The following is a 19,794-nucleotide window of genomic DNA, read 5'->3' as shown; positions in this document are numbered from 1 at the left end:
ACAGATCTGTCAAGGTGTTTTGGGGGTTAGATCCTTGACAGCTGCTTCACCAGCGGCCTCACCACCATTTTGAGTAATGGTTCCGGGTAAGTTATCTGGTTCTAGATGAAGGTAACTACGGCCAAACTACGGGATATGGGCACCTGCTAGTGCCTCTGTGCCTCCTGTGAGTGACACTTAAGGACAGAACCTGTGGTCACCGCCTAACCAGGAGAGAGCCCAGACCCAAAGCCCAGGTCCATCTCCAGAACCCAAGAGCCCACGTCCAAGGGGAGGTACTTCCACTGAAGGAAGGGCTCCTTGAAGGTAAGCTTCCTTTTCCAGCCTTCAAGCGCTTTGGAAGATGGGATGTAATGGGCAACAGACGTAAAGTTTACTACTCCTGAGACTCCTCTGATGCAAATTCCTTACTCTTATTCCAAGGGCAGAGGACCCTTCATTCTCATTTTCTAAGTCCCCCTCTTAGACAGTTTCTTAGCCAGAGCAGCGGTTTCCTTAACTAACAAAAACTGCAGCTTTCTTACCGAACCCTCGAGCATGGGAAGTGCTGGGGCCTTTAGTTTTTGGCTTCTGCAAGACTGTACACCCTTACTATTTAGGAAGATGCTTCCGTGGAGAGGTCTTGGGGGGAGGCAGGGGCCCCCTCCCACATTACAAGCTAAAAAGACGGTGCTCTTCCAGATGCACAGGGGAGAAGTTACTGGTTGCCTGAGGGCAACAAGACCCAATTCTCTTACTCTGGCTAATCTGACACGCTGGCACCAGACTTTAAATCTGGACACACGATCAGCGGTGAGAGGTGGCTGTGAGTCTAGCTGTGGGACCCTGGATGGCTTCGTGGCCATGCTGCCAAAAACATGTTCATCCTTGACATACATCGACAGAAGTAAAAATATTTATTTTTTTATCTTCGGAATCTGGTCCCACAAAAAGGCCAACACTTTTTCTTTTTTTTCAGTTCATTGTCTTGACCCTTCAAAAAACCGATCTTTCAAATAAGAGGTAAAGTATGCTGAGAAAAGCAAATTTCGAGGTGTGCTCAGGTAAAATTATTTCTCATAAACCAGTAATACAGGCAACCCTAGGCTTCCAGTTCGCTCAGAACTCCTTCTGTCATGTACAGTCTCTGAAGGAGAAAAGAAAGTAGGAGGCTGTCTGCAGACAAGGCACTTGAGAAACCACAGCAAGAAGAAAACCCAAGGCCCCTGGGAACTGTGCTGGCAGCCCGTGAACCCAGAGAGCTGTCGGTGGACAGGACGGCCAGACCCCCCCACCTCCATGAGAACAGTTCCGGCTTTCCTGCCCAAACACGCTTCCGGCGCCTGCATCAGCCTGGCACTGCCCACCTGGCCCGGAAGACCCGGCAGCCAGGCCACTTGGCCAAGACGAACACTGCTTTCTGAAGCTCAGAGCAGTTCCTACGGCGGACAGGGTGGAATGCTTTCCGAGGCCCCTGCTGGCGCATCTTGCAGGAGCAGTCCCTTTTGCAAAGGCAAGTTAGTGCAGATCAGCACGTTAGCAAAGCAAACATTAAAGATTTTTTAAAAGCTGATTAATACTCTTGATTTCCCTCCTGATTAGCTGTTCGAGCTGCAGCCTATAAACCTGTCAGAAATCAGGAAGGAATCCCCCCTCTGAAGGCACCTTGAATGAAGTGGCTACAGCCAACGGGAGTGCAGAAGGCCCTCCTTCTGGACAGTGATCACGGGACACCTGTAACCAGAGAAGAGCCCAGCTGAGGCCAGGTAGCACGCTCAACCCCTTCTTTTGCTTTGGGGGCTTGTGTTTAATATGGGTCATGTGATGGAAGCAGCAGTCTCAGAGTCTCTCATGTCAAGAGACGGACAGGGATGGGGATGCTGGAGCTCTCCTCCTCCTGTGTTGTGGTTGCACACTCGGGTCCCAGCAAACAGTGTGACATTGTGCCAATTTACTGCCTAACATGCCAGTCTGTCAAGAAAGTCAGCTGAGGAGGAGAGGAGTCATGCTCCAAACAGAGGCCGGCTGGGGAGTGCTTCGTCCTCCTTCCTTTGGCCCAGGTGAAGTGGTTCCTTTCCAGAAATTGTATGAGGAAAAAGAGGGGTTGCACTCAAATCAGAACTGGACCCAGCCTGTGCCTGGTTGAGTCTGGCTGGAAGTCGACCTGTAAAAGGAAAAAAGGGAGGGGTGGGAGAGTTTAGATGTTTGAAAATACAAAGTCGATAAAATGTGGCTTCTCTCTGGGCAAAAAGAGCTCCAAGAAGTGAGTCCCTGAATGTTCTGGAGCAGGGGTCAGCAAACTATAGCCCAGAGACCAAACCTAGTTCTCTGTCTCTGGAGATAAAGTGTTACTGGCACAGAGCCATGCCCATTCACTTACACGCCATCCGTGGCTGCTTTTGAGCTACAAAAGCAAAACCGAGTAGAGGCCATAAGGTCTGTAAAGCCTAAACGATCTATCTCCATAGAAAACACGTGCTGAGTCCTGTCCTACAGACTATCCCTATAAACAACGGTGCAATAAGTTTTTAGCATCTCTTCACCTCGACTCCAAGGAAAGGCTTCAAGTTTTATTGAGGCAGAGAAGGCAAGAGACCATGAGAATGGGCCAAGGCTAGAACCAAGGTTAATTCTGTCCAGTGTTCTGGGATAGCTGGGGCAGGGGTGGGGAGAGTGGGGTGGAGGAAGAGGGGAGCTGCTACTGGGGATGAGCCAAAGGCGGTTGGAAGACCAGAGAGAGTTACAGTGTAGCCCCAGGTCCCCTAGCAGTAGAGAGCAGTGAAAAGCCTTCAGAGAGACGAGTATGCCACCCAAAGCGGGCACTCTGGGGCTCTGCCCTCTGGCTGGCCTGAAAACGTCCAAGTCCGAGCGGTTGCTCCAAACACCAGAAGAAAAGCATCTGGAACAATCCCAGGTTTCTAGGGACACAGCCCTGGCCCCAGTCCCACCACAAAAACGTGAACCTCTCCTCACCCTGTGGATTTGGTAAAGTCTCCCCAGATGTCGGTGGTAGCAGTCGTGGCAGGCTTCGGGTGTGGCCAGGACATGGTGGCACCTCCTACTGATGTCCCCAAATCCGCCAGGCAGGGAGAGAAGAAAAGGAGACAGAAGAGTCAGAAATCTCTCTTTCTGGTGGTCTCAGTGACCCTGAAATCAGTCTCATGATTCCGGGTGGCCAGGAAAGACACACAGAGACCTGCTCTGGGACAAACAAACAAACAAACAAGCTGCCACATTTCCATCTGCTCACGAGCCCTTGAGGGCTCCTAGAGAAAAGTGGAAAGCCATATACATACAAGGTGGAAGGCAGGGTGCCAGGGAGGACGAGTCACACACCATCCATCACTCATACCTAAAGCTGACCTTGTTTTCAACTGCGTATATGTTGGCAATCCGTTTAAAATTCACTATCTCCCGCCCTGGCTTCTTGAATCTCCCGCCCACCAACGATGCAAGGTCATCTTCACGTAGAGCCCTTAGTCCAGGGTCTGGATCAACTGAATGAAAAAGTTATGCTCCAGACATGTGCCAAGTGCTGGGACCCAAAGTGGTTAGGGTTTGGGGCGAGCCTTCCGGAAGAAGCAACATGGAAGCCAGTATCTGTGTGTCTCTCTTCATCAAGGTGGGGCCACCTGGGGCTCCCATGCCTGCCTCTGCGCCAGCACCTCGCCCTGTGCTGCTGTCCCTGCTAAAGGCCCTGTGCCTTCCTCCCTCCGCCCTCCCACCAATTTGCTATTTCTAATCTGCTCTGGGCCGGGAGACCAGATAACACCAGGGCCCTCAAGGATTTAGTTTTGCAGCTCGCCAAGTGCTTACTGTGCATTGTCTCCTTCAGACCCATCCCAGGCCCTGGGGGAAGACAGGCCAGGACCAACTGTGTGACTTGATGCGCATCCCTCAAGTCTGTTTCCTTATCTCTCAAACGGGGGTGAGGGACGGGAACAGTGACTACTTCTCAGAACCGGTCTGCGCTGCAGGAGCTAATACAATGGAATGCTTGGAGAAGGCCCAGCACGCGGTGGTGATAATGACCACATTAGTTGAACGCGACCCGACAAACACAAGCACTTAGTGTTTTAGGTATTGTTCACGGATCAGCTCATTTGATCCTCACAAGAAACCCACACCGTAGGCTATCATGACTGCCCCCATCCTACAGATGAGAAAACTGAGGCACAGAGAAGCAGGCAATCTTCTGACTGTCACACAACTGATAAGCTAGAATGTGAACTCAGCCAGTCTGGTTTACAGGATATACTAAGTGCTCAAGAAATGGTAGCTCTTCGTGGCTCATTATCTGACACCATTTCGTCTGCAGACACACTAATTGCCTGTCTTGTACGTTAGAATGTAAGCCCTTGGGGCGCCTGGGTGGCTCAGTCAGTTGAACGTCTGCCTTCAACTCAGGTCATGATGCCAGGGTCTTGGGATCGAGCCCCACATCGGGCTCCCTGCTCAGTGGGGAGTCTTGCTTCTCCCTTTCCCTCTGCTGCTCCCCCTGCTTGTGCTCTGTCTCTCTCTAATAAATATTAAAAAATCTTAAAAAAAAAAAAAAAGAACATAAGTCCTTGAGGGGCGCCTAGTAGCTCAGTCAAGTGTCTGACTCTTGACTTTGGCTCAGGTCATGATCTCAGGGTCATGAGATCAAGCCCCACATTGGGATCTGTGCTCCAAGTGGAGTCTCCTTGAGATTCTCCTTCTCCCTCTGCCCCCATCACTCTTGATTTCTCAAAATAAATAAATAAAACCTTAAAACAAAACAAAACAAAACAAACCATAAGCCCTTGAGAGCGGGAACTTGGTGCTGTACTTACAACATTCCCAGGGCTTAAAACACTGCCTGGCACATAGTAGATACTCCGTATTAGCTGTTAAACATGCACCAGCAACCGAGGGAAGGCCTAAGATAGCAGCTCTCAGACCTTAGTGAGTATACAAATAATGTTAGGAACACAGATTCCTGTCCTCGTTCCTGGTGATGCCAAGGCAGGTGGTCCTGTTACTCTGAGAAACAATGCTGGAAAAATGGTTCCTGGTACCGTGGCAGAGGCTGGCTGACCACTACTCCTGCCCACTCCTGGGCTGGGAATTCCCCACAGGCTGAGGTTGGAAGCCTGACCGGCAGATGGGGAAGCCTATGTCCACACCCTTAAAAGGGAAAGAAAGCAGGCTTCCTGCAATCCTGTCCTCTAGAACCTAGTGAAATCTGTGTGGAGAAATCACCCAGCCTGGGGAAGGCTTGGAACACCAGCTAGGCCGGGCGGGTAGGGTGGAGAGGCCAAGGAAATGGGCTAGCTCCCCATCTCTACCGGTGGCTGGTACTGGGCACTAACTTCTGGAATCCCAGGGTCACCAAAAGGCATTCCTTACACCTTAGAACAAGCACCAGCATAGCGTGCTGGGCGAGTTGCCTCTCAGCTTCCCAGGACCCCGAGGGCCTTACCAAGGACCTTGCTCTAAACTAAATCCCCGATTTTATTTTCTACCACTCACCCTGGCATACTTATGCTACATCCATTTTCCTACACACACCAGGTGATTAAAAATCTGAGCCTTATTCACACTCTTCTGTCTGGAATGCCAAGCGTCCTCTGCCCCCATCTCCTCCCTTCAAGGCCCACCTCAATGCCACCTTTTCCATGGAGCCTCCCCACATCATCCTGGCTGGTCATATGTGGACCCATACAATTGGTCTTTGTACCCAGGACTTCTGTCTCCTACCAGATATGAGCAGACCGTGTCTCTATCACCCACCCACTCGACAAACACTGAGCAGCTTCTAAGAACCAGGAACCCACATGCTGATGCTTTCATAGCAAATCAGTGTCACAACCAACAATCTGCAGCCCCCACCCATCGGGGGTAGACAGAGGCACTAAGCGGGGAAGTGGCAGGTATCAGGGAAGAGGGGAACCCCTTACCCAGTCTGGGCAGGATCAGCTTCATGGTGTCACAGACAGGTACCACATGATGGACAGTGTGAGTGAAGGAGGGAGCACCACGGGGCCCCAGCTGCACCTGGCGGCGGAGAGGAACCCGCAGGTGCAGCTTTCGCAGCAAGTACAGTGACTCCTGAGCACTGACCTGAACTGGGAGCAACTGCTGTCTGGACGAGGGATCCGCCCCCAGACAACTGCTCCACAGGTGGGGGGATCAGGGTGGAGAATTTCCCCCCCGGGGGCGGAGGAAGCAGGCTCAGTCCTCCTGTGCTGGCGGGCCGCGCTCGGGGAGTCCCAGCTGCTCCTTCCTTCTTCTTCATGTTCTGAAGAGAGGCGAGGGATGCAAACCAGTCAGTTCTGCTGGGGTCCCCCTGCTTATCGGAAAACCCCACAAAGAGGGCCCAGGTGGCCCCCAAGCCCCAAACGTCTGTATAACCAAAAGATGGTCAACAGCTGCCCAGCACTCACTGTGGTGAGCTGTGTTCAACACCTCACAATTCCAGAGCTATCCCAAATACATCTAATGCGAAAACTCAGCCCTGGGGCGCCTGGGTGGCTCAGATGGTTAAGCGTCTGCCTTCGGCTCAGGTCATGATCCCAGGGTCCTGGGATCGAGTCCCACATAGGGCTCCTGACTCGGCGGAGTCCCACTGCTCATGCTCTCTCTCTCTCTCTCTGTATCTGTGTGTCTCAAATGAATAAATAAAATCTTTAAAAAAAAAAAAAAAGAAAACTCAGCCCTGGCTTCATTAAGCATCAGGGAATACAAATTAAAACTACAAATCAAAACGAGTGCTATACCATTACACACCCACCAGAATGGCCAAAATGCAGACTATCAAGTGCCAACAAGGATGTGGAGCAACCAGAACGCTCACTCACACACTGCTGGGGGAGGTGTAAACGGGGAACGCTACTTGGAGAAACTGTCTGGAAGAATCTATAAAGCTGAACATGTGAACTGATGACCCTACAATTTTCCTCCTAGAAACAGACCCCACAGAAACACATACTCATGGCACCGAAAGACATGTACTTGGACGTTCATAGCCATTACTATTTGTAATAGCTCCAAACTGGCAACTATCCCAGTGTTCACTGTCAGTTAAAGAGTAACACTGGGGGGCGCCTGGGGAGCTCAGCTGGTGAAGCATCTGACTCTTGGTTTTGGCTCAGGTCATGATCTCAGGGCTCAGGTCGTGGGATCGAGCTCCATGTGGGGCTCTGCGCTCAGCAGGGAGTCTGCTTGAGGATTCTCTCTCCCTCTCCCTCTGCCCCTCCTCACCTCAAATAAATAAATAAATCTTAAAACAAAACCCACAAAGAGTACCACTGTGATGCATTCTCACAATGAAATACACCACTACTGTGACAATGGACAAACTATTAGCAACAGAACAGAGGCAGATTTTGTTTGAAAACAAAATCTAGGGCATTCCACATCAGGACCGTGGTGACTCTGTCCTGTGGACAAGAACAGGAGAGGGGCTTCCAGAATGCAGATAATCTCTGCTTCTTGATCTGGGGGCTAGTTTGTGTGGGTACATTTGGTTTTCAAAAATTCACTGAGTTCTGCATTTATAATGTGTGCACTTTTCTGTATGCATATCGTACTTCCATAAAACATTAAAAAAAAAAGGGGCGCCTAGGTGGCTCAGCCAGTTAAGCATCTGACTTCAGCTCCAGTCATGATCTCAGTGTCCTGGGATTGAGCCCTCCATTGGGCTCCCTGCTCAGTGGGCAGTCTGCTTCTCCCTTTCTCTCTCCCCCTGCCCCTGCCCCTGCTCTCAAGTAAATAAATAAAATCTTAAAAAAAAAAAAAAAGAAAATTAAAAACAAAAACCAAAACCTGAGCCCTGATGTGAGCCGGAAACCAGTGCAAGTTACAAAGATGAAGACACAGTTCCCACCTTGTAAGGAGCAGCAGCTTAATCCAGCACTAAGACCACAGCCCTGAAGCCAGAAGCCTCAGAGCCCTCAGTCAGAGTCCAGCTGTGCTGGTTATTTCCAGCTCTATGACCTGGGCAAATCCCTTAAACTCTCTAAGCCTCATTTCCTTGCCTGTAAAATGGGAGAATGCTTAATTCATATAAGTGCCTTAAAAAAAAACAAAACAAAAAAACCACTACCTGGCACACAGCTGATGCTCATTAAATGTTAGTTTCCTCCCAGCAAGAGAGGAATCACATCCCAACCAGTCCACTGGACATGACCTGTATTTTCTCTTAAGGGCCAGTTGGCCAACGTCAAGGGTCCCAAATCATCACCAGCATGAAGCAGAAAAGAGGAGAAAGAGATAGTAAATAAAGAGTAAGTAAAGAGGAAGAGCATTATCTTAGGGTTACAAAGTTTCTTCAAAAAACATTTCCATGTGGTCCTTGGTTCCCCCAAATCACTCCAACCCCCACTCCCTGTAGTCCGGTGAGGACCGAGTCCTGGACACCCAGCCCAGCCCTACCTTTTCCCATTCTCCACAGGAGCTAACAAGGGGAAACCCAGATGCAGGGCAGCTCAAGATGAATACACGGGGTGTCAGGACACCACCACCACCAGCAGAAGCTGCCCACGAATCCCAGCACCTACCTCAACACCTTCCTGTCCAGAGCTCTCCCAAATCTTCCTTACTCGAGGTGCAAGGCCAGGATGCAGCTGACCCCTATTCTAAGAGCCTGGTCAGAAATGCCAGCTCTGGGAGCAAGTGACTGATGCTTCTTTTCAACTCAGAGGCTTTGCACATGCTGTTCCCTCTGCTTGAACCGCCTTTTGATCCCCCTCTTTCCCCTTCCTTACAGGTCACTTCTTCCAGGAACCCTTCCTTGCTTCCCCTAACTATGGGCTGCGTGCCCCTCCTCTAGGAGCTCATGGCACTGCGCTGCATCCCCTCCCCTGCCAGGTTGTGGTCATATCTCGTCTCGCCCATCTCCGTTTAACTCTGAGCTCCACGAGAGCAGAGCTCTCTCGTTTACCCCCGGCACAGGACCTGGCAAAAGGCCGCTGATCCACAAACATCTACTCAACTGATGGAACTGAAGGGTGGGAAAAGAGGGGTGGGCTCTGGGCTGGGGTTGGGTGCTGGCCAACAAAGCCAAGTGAGGGTGGGACTCACCGCGATGTTGAGCTTGATGGTCTGGCCCTCTTTGAAGCCTAGGTCCAACTTGGGGCCCTGGTCTGGGTTCTGGGCCTGTTTTGCAAATTCACACTGCTGTTTCACCCACCTGGGCAGAGAATAAGAAGAAAAAGGTGAGGAAGAGACCAGCCGCCCTGCATTCACTCCCTCACTCCACCTCCACCTGCCATCGCTCCAGGAAGAGGTTTTATATGGCAGAAAGAGCACACGCAGGCTTGGAAGTTGGGCCTGAATTCAAATCCTGACTCTGACACATAAGTAGCTGCGTGCACATCAGTTTCCTCATCAACCAAATGGGAATACAATTCTGTATGTGTTAAAGAAAGCTATGAAAATTCAGTGAGTTCATGGATGTAAAAGAAGGTCCTGACACCAGTCTTCAGGAAATCTGAGAACCTGGCCCTTTCCTCCCTAGCACTTGGCATGAGGACTAGGACAGTGCATCCACACCCCCCACTCACAAGGACTCATAAGGTAGATGGTGAGACAAGACAGATGCCCAGGAAGTAGAAAGCAACACAAAGGTCCCCCCCACCCTCCACACCATACCCATCTAGCAGCCCCCTGGGCAGGGACAACAGGCCAGGCAAGGGCCAGACGTGCCCACATGAGTCGCTGCACAAACTCCAACTTCCCAGCGGCCAGAGATGGAGGCCTGCAGGTGGCAGGGGAGCAGTCTTTCCTGCCCTTGTCTTAGCTTTAGAAAGGACTCCCAGGACATATCACGGAGGAACAGGCTCAGGAAGGCCCCATGAGCCTCCCATGAGCCTCCCACGGCCTCCGGCTCCTCTGGTGCCGGTAAGGGAAGAGGTATGGCAGCTCAGAGGCTGGGCCCGCTGACCAGTGAGAGACAGGGCCAGGGGAAAGGGAAAGGACTGGAAAGGAGAGAAGGCAGCCTGCCCCACAGGAGCAGGGAGTCTCCCGGAGGCTCTGCTGGCAGACGAATCCCACACAACCAGCTGGGTATCCTAAGCTGGGAAACCATTCTGTCCAGGGAAAGCAGGGAGGAGGCATGAGCACGTGTGGCCTGGAACCACTCACTTGAAATGGTCCTGCAATGCAACATTGAAGTCAAAGGCATCGCCTCGGTCCCCGAAGCCAATTCCAATAAACGCCCGGCGTCCTGGGGACAACACATGATTAATCCCACTTGCCAGAGGCAGAGGAAACCCTTCTCATGAGGAGGACCCCCCCGAGACCCGCACCTACCGTTTCCATCTTCGATGCGGATAACGAAGTACCTGCTGGAATCCGTCACGCTCTCCACGGCTGTGCCAGGAAACTGATCCACCGGGGCCTGAGCGAAGAGCTCCCCTGGAAGCACAAGTTAGGGTGAGCCTTGAGCCCCCTTCCAGCCTGACATTTCTATCACACCACTGGGGTCTTTTTCCTGAAAGGCAGCGAGGCAAACCTTACTCTGGGGTTCAAATCAAATCCATTCTGATGGAAGAGAAGACACAGACCTATAACCAAGGAAAGGTTTAAGTCAGGAGTGGCCTGCAGGTCAGATACAGCCCAGTGTTAATATTCTTAATTTAACTGCCAAACTTTTCAAAACCAAATTACATGTAAAATAATCCAGATTTCTGGTCTTCTCTGACAATCCAAAGCTCTAGCAATGCTGGAACTCCATTCCCACAGGAGGGCTGAGCTAGAGCTGACCTGCCCACACCCGAGGGCCCCGGAGCAGGCAGGCCCTGGTCCAGGTACAGCACAACCTCAGAAAAGGCCTGGGACCTGAGGCAGGACTGTAGAGGAGCCGCGGAATCCACTGAAAGAGGGTTTGGGCACCTACAGAAGAATGTGAAGCAGGGGCGCCTGGGGGGGCTCAGTCGGTTAAGCGTCTGCCTTCGGCTCAGGTCATGATCCCAGGGTGCTGGGATAGGGTCCTGCGTCGGGCTCCTTGCTCAGCGGGGAGCCTGCTTCTCCCTCTGCCTGCCCCTCCTCCTGCTTGTGCTCTTTCTCTCTCTCTGACCAATAAATAAATAAAATCTTTAAAAAAAAAAAAAAAAAAGAGGAAGAGGATCTGAAGCAGCTGAGATAGGCCAAGAGGACCACCGGTTTTAAAAGGGGCCCCTGCGGAACACATCCCTTGTCACTCCGGCTCTCTAGGCCCCAGTGCACTGCACACCTCTGGGGGCGTTCTGGACTCGCATCACTTCCACAGGTGCTGACCTCTGTCCGCGCTTCCAGGACTTGACCAAGGCTTCTCTACTCAATGCTGGGGTTCACAGGTGACTGTGCAATCAAGGCTGAACTGAATCCAAATCGGTGGACCCCAAGTCTGTAGCTTCTTGATAATTTCTCTGCTCCCCTAGTTTGGTCCCTGGGGATCTGGGACTCACCTGGACGCCTTTGGCCTAGAGCAGTGATTCTCAACCAAGGGTGGTTTTGCTCCCTATCCGCGCCCCCCCCAGGGATATGTGGCAATGTGTGAAGAGATTTTTGGTTTTCACAACTTGGGCGGTGCTATTGGCATCTGGTGGACAGAGGCCAGGGATGTTGCTACACATCTGAAATTTGACTTGACAGCCCACAACACTCCCCTGGCCCAAATGCCACTAGCCTTGGCCGAGAAGGAGTGCAGAGCGAGAGACAAAGAGGACCCAACAGGTCTGACCCGAGCGAAGAGCATGCTGGGAAGGCTCCTGCAGGGGACGCTCAGCTCTGGGCAGTCGCTGTTCCACTAGGCTGTCACCGTAAAGTCCGTTCCCAAGGCTCCCAGAAAACAGGTGTTGCCATGCCTTGTGAGATCACCTGGGACACCCCAGCAAACCTCAAAGCCAGAGTCCTCTGGCCTAGTCACAGCAGCTGTCTTTTCAAACTCCTCCGCAGCCAATACCCAGCCAGCCCCATGTTCCAGAACAGATCAATGCTTTGGGTCACCTTGCAGTTCACAAAGCAACTGGATAAATGTGTGCTCACTTCGTACTTCCAACGATCCTGTGAAGTATGAGCTAATGTGATCCCCATTTCAAAAAGGAGGCCAAGGCACCAGAGGTCATGTGTAGCTCGCCCAAGGTCTCACAGCTCAGACACAAGAGATGCAGTTCTCAGAGGTGGCCGGTTTTGCCTATGACGCTTTACACTTGGTCCCATCCCACCCAGGAAAATCTCTACGTGTTAGAAAAATAAATGACCGAATGCCGCGGTGCCCGATGCCTGCTCTGGGGGCTGGGGCTCTTTCAGACCGCATTGCCCTCCACAGCTCACCCGGAGGCCCTGGTGGCACATGACTTCCAGACAGATTTCCCCTAAGGTGACATCTGCCAGCTGACCCCAACACAGCCCGGCTTGGCTTGTCCTTTCACCAAAGAAAGAGCTGAGTAGGACAGCTTCTGGCTCTTTCAGTTAATGGGCGTGGTCAGTCTGGGGAGTTACCATTTAGTTGATAAACAGAATTCCTGAGTAAGAAGCAGACCTCAGTTGCAGAGGGTTGTGCGTCTTCCCCCCAAAGCTGGTCTTCAAAGCAAACTCTGGGGCTTCCTACCTGGGACCAACCTGTAGGTCTCCTCTTCCTGGATTCCAAAATTAGTATGTTCTTAAGGATGCCCCCCACCAAAGACAGATGCTTGACAGGAAATACTCCCTTTTATACCTGGAGACAGTGCTTTCTACAATTAAAGGTGGGGGGAATGGAGGCGGCTTAGAGGTACAGCTGGGCCTTTGATTTCGAGGACTGGTTCCCATGACCCGAGTGGACTGGCCAGGGCTGCCTTTCCCTTCACAAAGTAGGAGGTGTGGCATCTCAGCCCCACTAGGGCCTCCCCTGCCTTTACCTGAGGTCCTGTCCTCCAGCTTGATGTAGGCCACCTGCCCTTTTGCAGTGATCCGCAGCCGGCCACTCCATGATGGCTGGTCCAGCTGCCACTCCGCGGCCCTAAGGGGACAAAAACCATGCTGGGGACGGGAATGGGGAGGGCATGTGGGCTGCCTGCTCAGGACCAGAGGCTGGCAAACTTTCTCTGAAAAGGGCCATCCCATCCCTGTCACCACTACCCACTCCGCGGCTGTAGGGCAAAAGCAGTCATCGACAGTACAGGAGCGTGCTGGTGCTTTACGGATTGGAATGGAGTGTTTTCTGCTGAGTGTGACCGTATTTCAGCGCAACTTTCTGGACACTAAAAACCTGAATTTCATATAATTTTCGCATTAAGAAATAGTCCTTCTTTTAAAATGTTCCCCAATTATTTAAAAATGTAAAAACCATCCTTAGCTTGTGAGACATACAAAAACACAGTGGGTCGCAGTTTGCCGACCCCAGTTCTAGACTACAGAGACTTTTTCTCAGAAGTAGGACTTCCAGTTCTCTTTCTGTAAAGGAAGCAGTTCCTGGGCCTGCTGTTTCAGACACTGCCGGGCTGTGGGGGCCAGAGTGATCATTTGGGACCCGTGAGATGATCTCAGCGGAAAGGCAGGGCGGGAGCAATCATATAGCAGAAAGAGAACAGGAGAGCAACTATACGTGTGAGGAAAGTGGGTGGGTGTCCAACAAATATAACCCCAAAGGTGTCCCAGGCCGAAAAAACCCCAGGAAATCACGGACCTATCACAATAGCTTCTTTGGGTACTTTTAAAGCAGTAACTTCACATTTTACTTCTAAGAAGCAGTTCAGTAAAACCCCCAAATAGCAAGAACCTTGGGTGTTTTCAAGACGCTTTTCCTGGAAGTCCCCAAGTGACTCCATTAACTATGGACACAGGTTGTTTTGAAGGCCACACAAATGCAGACTCTCGATTCACAACCAGCAGACTGTTTCAGTTCCTCCTAGTGGGGCAACACAGGCCTTAGATCCAAGCTAAGAGGGGCTCTGAGGGTCAAGGGCAGGGGCTGCCAGTTTCCTCTATGCCAAACCAGCCAGGCTTGACACTTGGGAACCTCACTCTCGGGGGGCCAGGAGGGACCAAACCCATCCTACTGAAGGGGATCAGAGTAGACTGACCATCCGGGTTTGGTGTCCAATCTCCAGTTTGATAACAGAAAGCAAACGTGTTTTTGTAATTGTTTCTCTTGTTGCTTTCATGCTACTTCTAAGTTACACCATGGATGTACTAGGTGTTCAATAAAATAATCTGTTATCTAGAAAATCAGCTACAAGTTCGTGTTAACACAATTGGAAAGTAACAAGAGGCCAGATATGTGGACACTCCACCATTCTTGCGGTGCAGGCCAATCCTGTATTCCAAATCACTGAGACAAACATTGCCTTCAAAAGCGACACCACCCCCGACCCAGGGACACAAAACAGCTACAGACCAGGTTGTCTGTAACAGGTACATCTTTTTTTTTTTTCTCCTTGTTTTCATAGGTAACGCATAGGCTTGGTAACAAAATGCAAACAGCACAAAAAAAGCATATCGTAAAAGGAAGTCTCCTTCCAACCCCCACTGCCCTTTCCTGCGTTCCCTTCCAGTCCCTACAAGCGCCCTTTCCTGCGTTCCCTTCCAGTCCCTACAAGCATCTGTTTATCCCTCTCAGGGGAACATTTCACTGAAGCAGCGCAGATGCACTCCTCCCAACCGCCACAAGCTGTGATAAGGCCTGAGGTTCGTGCAAGGGAGCTGGGCAGCGAGGGGTCCCTGGGCTCTGGCCATCCGCTTACAGCTCCTGGGACGGGTCCTTTCGGCCAGTTCTGAGCTGTTTTCCTCCCCCTGGGGATTTCCGCCCGTGATAGGACCCCTCCCCCTTCAGGCTTTTCAAGGTTCCCTTCAAGGCCACCAATTAGGGCTGAAAGAAAAGGGCTTGTGACACCACCACCCCCAACCACGCTTGGGGACACGGCTAAACACGGCTCCAACGCCTTCCCCGCGCTGGGAGCCCCGTGCGGCAGACTGAGACCTCCCTACTCTGGCCTCGAACTGGGAGAAACCGCAGTATTACCTCCCGCCTCTCCCCTAAACCGGCCGGGGCCGTCCTCGGCTCCCACGGTGGGCGTGTCGGGCGGCGGGGAAGGGGTTAAATTGGGGTCAGCCTGGCCTTGCGGCAAGCGGTCACCTGTAACCACGGTTGGTGGCTCGCGGCGGGATGCGGTAGACGTGGACCTCCGGCTTGACACAGAGCACCGACTCGTACTCGCCCTCCTCCATCTCGACACCCTCAACCCGCCGGACTTCCGGCTCCTTCCCCGCCTCGGGGCCGGAAGCGACGCGACTCTATGACCGGGTCAGGCTAGAGCGGCAGCTTGCGGGCCTCAGCACGGTTGTCTCCCGCGCGCCCTCTGCTGGCGGCTCTGGCTCAAGACACGCGGCGGACGGATCCTGAAGCCACGTGATTAGGGACAAGCGCTTTTGGGGGCTTCTCGCTCCCACGAGGCTTCATGCGCAGCAGAGAAAACTTAGGTGCAGGCACCACCGCAGTCCGTTGTCTGGTTGTGGATCATCCCCATCCCCTCAACACTTACACTTGGGGCCCAGTTGGCTGAGATTCAAAGCTGTATCTACCTACACAGCTCACCCTGCAGCAAACCCCTCCTCCAGCCTTTACTTCCCTGGGCTCTTCGTGAATGTCCTTCCTTTTCCTGACTCTAGAAGCCTCCATTGAGGCTCCTCCTCGAAGAGAGAGGCTTACCTGACCCACCGCTAAGTGGGGCGCCACCCTTATCCTCCCCCACCACGTGCCCAGGGCCCAGTGTGGCCTCGACTCGACAAAGAGCAAAGTCTACTAATTTAAGTCATGAAAAAAGACTCCCAGTCCTAACTTGGATTTCTCACAGAATGTCATAGGGGATACATTTTGTCCAACCATAGTCAAATTCTAATTCTCAAAATCCCTTCTCCTGTACCATCCTCTCATTCGTTCCACGGTTATTTACTGTTTACAATGTGCCAGGTCCTCCGTGGGGAACAGCTGATCCCAAATCTTTGCTTCCCTGAATGCTCCCAAACTTGCTCCACCCGCATCTCCTCTCTCCTCTCTCTCCTTGTACTCAAGCTGTATAAGTTCTTTATTATAGAATTAATCTAACCTCTTAAAAGATCTTTTTTTTTATTGTGGTAAAATATACATAGCATACACTTTAACACTTTAACCATTTTTGAGAGTGCAATTCAGTGGAATTAAGTACATACACAATATTGCATGACTATCACTGCCGTTTCCAGGATTTTTTCATCTTCCCCAACAGACATTCTGTACCCATTAAACAATAACACCCCATTTCCCCCTTTCCCCAAGCCCCTGGTATCCTCTATTCTGCTTTCTGTGTCTATGAAATTGCCTATTCTAGAAACCTCATATAAGTGGAATCATACAGTATCTGTCCTTTGTATCTGGCTTATCTCACTTACTATAATGTTTTCAAGGTTCCTCCCTGTCATAGCATCTATCAGAATTTCATTCCTTCTGATGGCTGAATGATATTGCACCATGTGGATATTCCACATTTTGTTTACCCAGTCCTCTGTTGATGGACTTCTGGGTTCTTTCCACCTTTTGACTCCTGGGAATAATGCTGCTATGTTTGAGTCCCTGTTTTCAGTTCTCTCAGTATCTACCTAGAAGTGGATTTACTGGGCCATATGGTAATTTTATGTTTAGCTTTTTGAGGAACCACCAACTGTTTTCCTTAGTGGCTGCACCACGTAACGTTCGCACCGGCTCTGAACAAGGGTTCTGATGTTTGCACCTCCTCACCAATACCTCTTTTCCGTTTCTTTGATCACAGCCATCCTGGTGGGTGTAAAGTTAACTTCTCTTTATGTGAATTGATTTAACCTCTAATTTCAACTTTGCTCATTACCCTGATTCTCTGCAACAAAGAAGAAATTGAGAAATGACCCAGAAAATGAGATTTCTTCTTCCTTCGTCTTTGATCCTGTCTCTTTATCTTCCTAAAGTCCTGGAGTGTCGAAGTCAGAACTCCCCTTTAAGGGAGGGGGGCAGGAAGCCTGCTTCTCCCTCTCCCGCTCCCCCTGCTTGTGTTCCCTCTCCCGCTGTCTTTCTCTCTGTCAAATAAATAAATAAAATCTTTTAAATAAATAAATAAATAAATAAATAAATAAATAAATAAATAAAAATAAAGGAGGGGGGAGAGATATCGAAAGGGGCAGGGAGGGCACACTCCCACATCGACAATCTTATCCCCTCACATTCCCACCATTACATTTATATGACTGTTCTCCCACCAAACTGTAAGCTTCTATTTTTTTTAAAGATTTTATTAATTTATTTGAGAGAGAGAGAGAAAGCATGGTGGTGGGGAGGGACAGAGGGAGAAGCAGGCTCCCCTCTGAGCAGGGAGCCCAATGTGGGGCTCCATCCCAGGACCCTGAGATCATGACCTGAACTGAATGAAGGCAGCCGCTTAACTGACTGAGCCACCCAAGTGCCCCAGAGACTGTGAGCTTCCTGAATGCGGGACCCTGTCCCTGTCATCTGCGGGACCCTGTATTCAGCCGCACAGGTTTTGGCACAGAGTCAGTGCTCCGTGAATGAGTGAGTAAATGTGTGTGTGTTCAGTTGGCTACATCCCAAAACCAAGTGGCAATTTGGGGACGTGCCACCGCGTTTTCTCTTTCACGCTCTGACTCCTTGCAGCAATACGTGCTGAACAACCCAGGGGAAGAGAGGGTATCCAAGGAATAAAGCACCTGGACTCATTTAGAGTGAGAGAACTTCCAGCTGGGAGAGCATCTAGCACCAGCTCTCGAGAGCTGAACTTTGGGGTGGCGTCCACAATCAGCACCAAGCTCCATCACGTCCACTCTGGAAGCCAAGCAGTGTGAAGGCAGCACGCGGAGACTGGCCTCGCCATGTGGCTGCCGCAGGTAGGAAGCCTTCCCCTCATGAACCTCAGAGGGAGTCACCACTCCGTGCCCGGGGACAGCCTGGCCTGCCAGCGTGTCACAACACTGGCAGCTCAGTTCCGTCTAACATATGCTGGGTGCTGGGTGCTGGCGCCACAGGGATGAAGCCAACCCAGCTCCTGCTTTCATCGAGCTCACAAACCAGAGGACACAGCGAGGAAGAATCTTTGCAATGCATGGCGGGAAGTGCTAGGATGGAGGAATTCCCGGGGGCTATGGGTGCCAAGAGAAGAGAGGCCCACCTTAGCCGGGGGCAGTCAAGGAAGGCTCTCCAGAAGAGGTTACAGTGACAGAATAATACCTGTGAGGTAGGCAGGGCAAAGATTGTTATCTCCATTGTGTAACGGAGGCCACTGAAACTGTGACAAGCCCCAGCAAACCACACTACCCTGCAGTCGGAGGAGGTCAGACAGTCCCTGGACTTCTCAAACCTCCATCTCATAGCTGGACATTGCCCAAAAGGCATTCCTAGACCTCTGCTTGAGAATAAGTGGACCTATCATCTACTCCCAGGTTAATTACATTATTTACCAAAAGAATTCAATTCAACCCAACAGGCAGAGGATAGGCTCAGATAGAGCCCATCCCAAGCACGAGGAGGTGAACAGAGAGGCAAAGTCTTGCTGATTCATCCAGCTGCTTTCTGGTAGGTCCAGGGCCAGGGTGGGGGTTTGGTGTGGACAGCTGTCCTTGGTGGCCTCCTGAAATATATATTATAGGTCACTTACCATTTTTCTCTGCTGTATTTTTTTCCACCATAGACATTTCTAAGAGAAATTCCCCCATTCCTCAGATGGGGAAACCACTTATAAAAGGGCACTCAGTAACAAAACAATCTTGAAAAAGAATGAAATTAGAGAACTCACACTTCCCAGTTTCAACACTTTCTACAAAGCTACAGTAATCAAGACAGTATAGTACTGAAATGATGCTGGACGTGTAGATCAATGGAATAGAATTCAGAATCCAGAAATGAACACTCACATTTACAGTCAGTTGACTTTCCAGAAGTGTGCCAAAACAATTCAATAGAGAAACCATAGTCTTTTCAACAAATGGTGCTGAGATATCCACATGCAGAAGAATGAAGTTGAATCCCTACCTCATACCATATACAAAAAATTAAAAATGGATCCTAGTTTTAGTGTAAGAGCTAAAACGACACAACTTTTAGAAGAAAACATAGACCTAAGTCTTCATGACCTTGGATTTATGTTCTAATAAAAAATAATCTAGGGGCGCCTGGGTGGCTCAGTCGTTAAGCGTCTGCCTTCGGCTCAGGTCATGATCCCAGGGTCCTGGGATCGAGCCCCATATCGGGCTCCCTGCTTGGCGGGCAGCCTGCTTCTCCCTCTCCCACACACCTTGCTTGTGTTCCCTCTCTTGCTGTATCTCTCTGGTCAAATAAATAAATAAAATCTTTAAAAAAAAAATCTAATGGATTCTCAGAAATGACATCAAAAGCACAAGCAAGAAAAAAAAATTGATAAATAAGACTTCAATAAAATTTAAAACTTTTGTGCTTCAAAGGACAAAAGAGTGAAAATACAATGCACATCATGTGAGAAAATTTTTGCAAATTATATATCTGACAAGGGACTTACGTCTAGAATATACAAAGAACTCTTACCACTCAACAGTAAAAAGACAACTCGATTTATACGTGAATAATGGACTCTAGTAGACATTTTTCCAAAGAAGATATACAAATAGCCAATAAGCACATGGAAAGATGCTCCATTGTGGGGCACCTGGCTGGCTCAGTCAATGGAGCATGCAACTCTTGATCTTGGAATTTTAAGTTCAAGTTCTATGTTGGGCATAGAGATTACTTAAAAAAATATTTATTTATTTTTAAAAATTTATTTATTTTATTTGAGTGAGAGAGAACGTGAGTGCCGGTGAGGAGGGGGAGCAGAGAGAGTCTCAAGCAGATTCCGCACT

The 19,794-nt window shown here is 50.4% G+C and overlaps 1 protein-coding gene across 3 annotated transcripts; it reads right to left on the bottom strand.

Moving 5' to 3' along the window:
* Nucleotides 1-877: 877 nt before the first annotated feature.
* Nucleotides 878-15,198, bottom strand: NECAP2 (NECAP endocytosis associated 2). 3 transcript variants are annotated; one of them, XM_081817553.1, is made up of 8 exons: nt 15,041-15,198; nt 12,825-12,925; nt 10,255-10,359; nt 10,087-10,168; nt 9,025-9,133; nt 6,064-6,241; nt 2,953-3,040; nt 878-2,143 (listed from the first exon to the last, which is right to left on the bottom strand). In XM_081817553.1, the coding sequence occupies exons 1-8, from the start codon at nt 15,130-15,132 to the stop codon at nt 2,095-2,097; spliced, it is 804 nt and encodes a 267-aa protein (XP_081673679.1). In that variant the 5' UTR covers nt 15,133-15,198; the 3' UTR covers nt 878-2,094. The 3 variants fall into 3 exon arrangements, with proteins under 3 accessions (XP_081673679.1, XP_081673680.1, XP_081673681.1); XM_081817554.1 differs by having other exon boundaries at nt 2,953-3,037; XM_081817555.1 differs by lacking the exon at nt 2,953-3,040.
* Between the last annotated feature and the right edge of the window lie 4,596 nt (nt 15,199-19,794).

Source organism: Leptonychotes weddellii, chromosome 4, assembly GCF_054177405.1.
Source record: "Leptonychotes weddellii isolate Sample4059 chromosome 4, ASM5417740v2, whole genome shotgun sequence".
Classification (NCBI taxonomy): Eukaryota; Metazoa; Chordata; class Mammalia; order Carnivora; family Phocidae; genus Leptonychotes; species Leptonychotes weddellii.
This window is presented reverse-complemented; position numbering and strand designations above follow the sequence as displayed.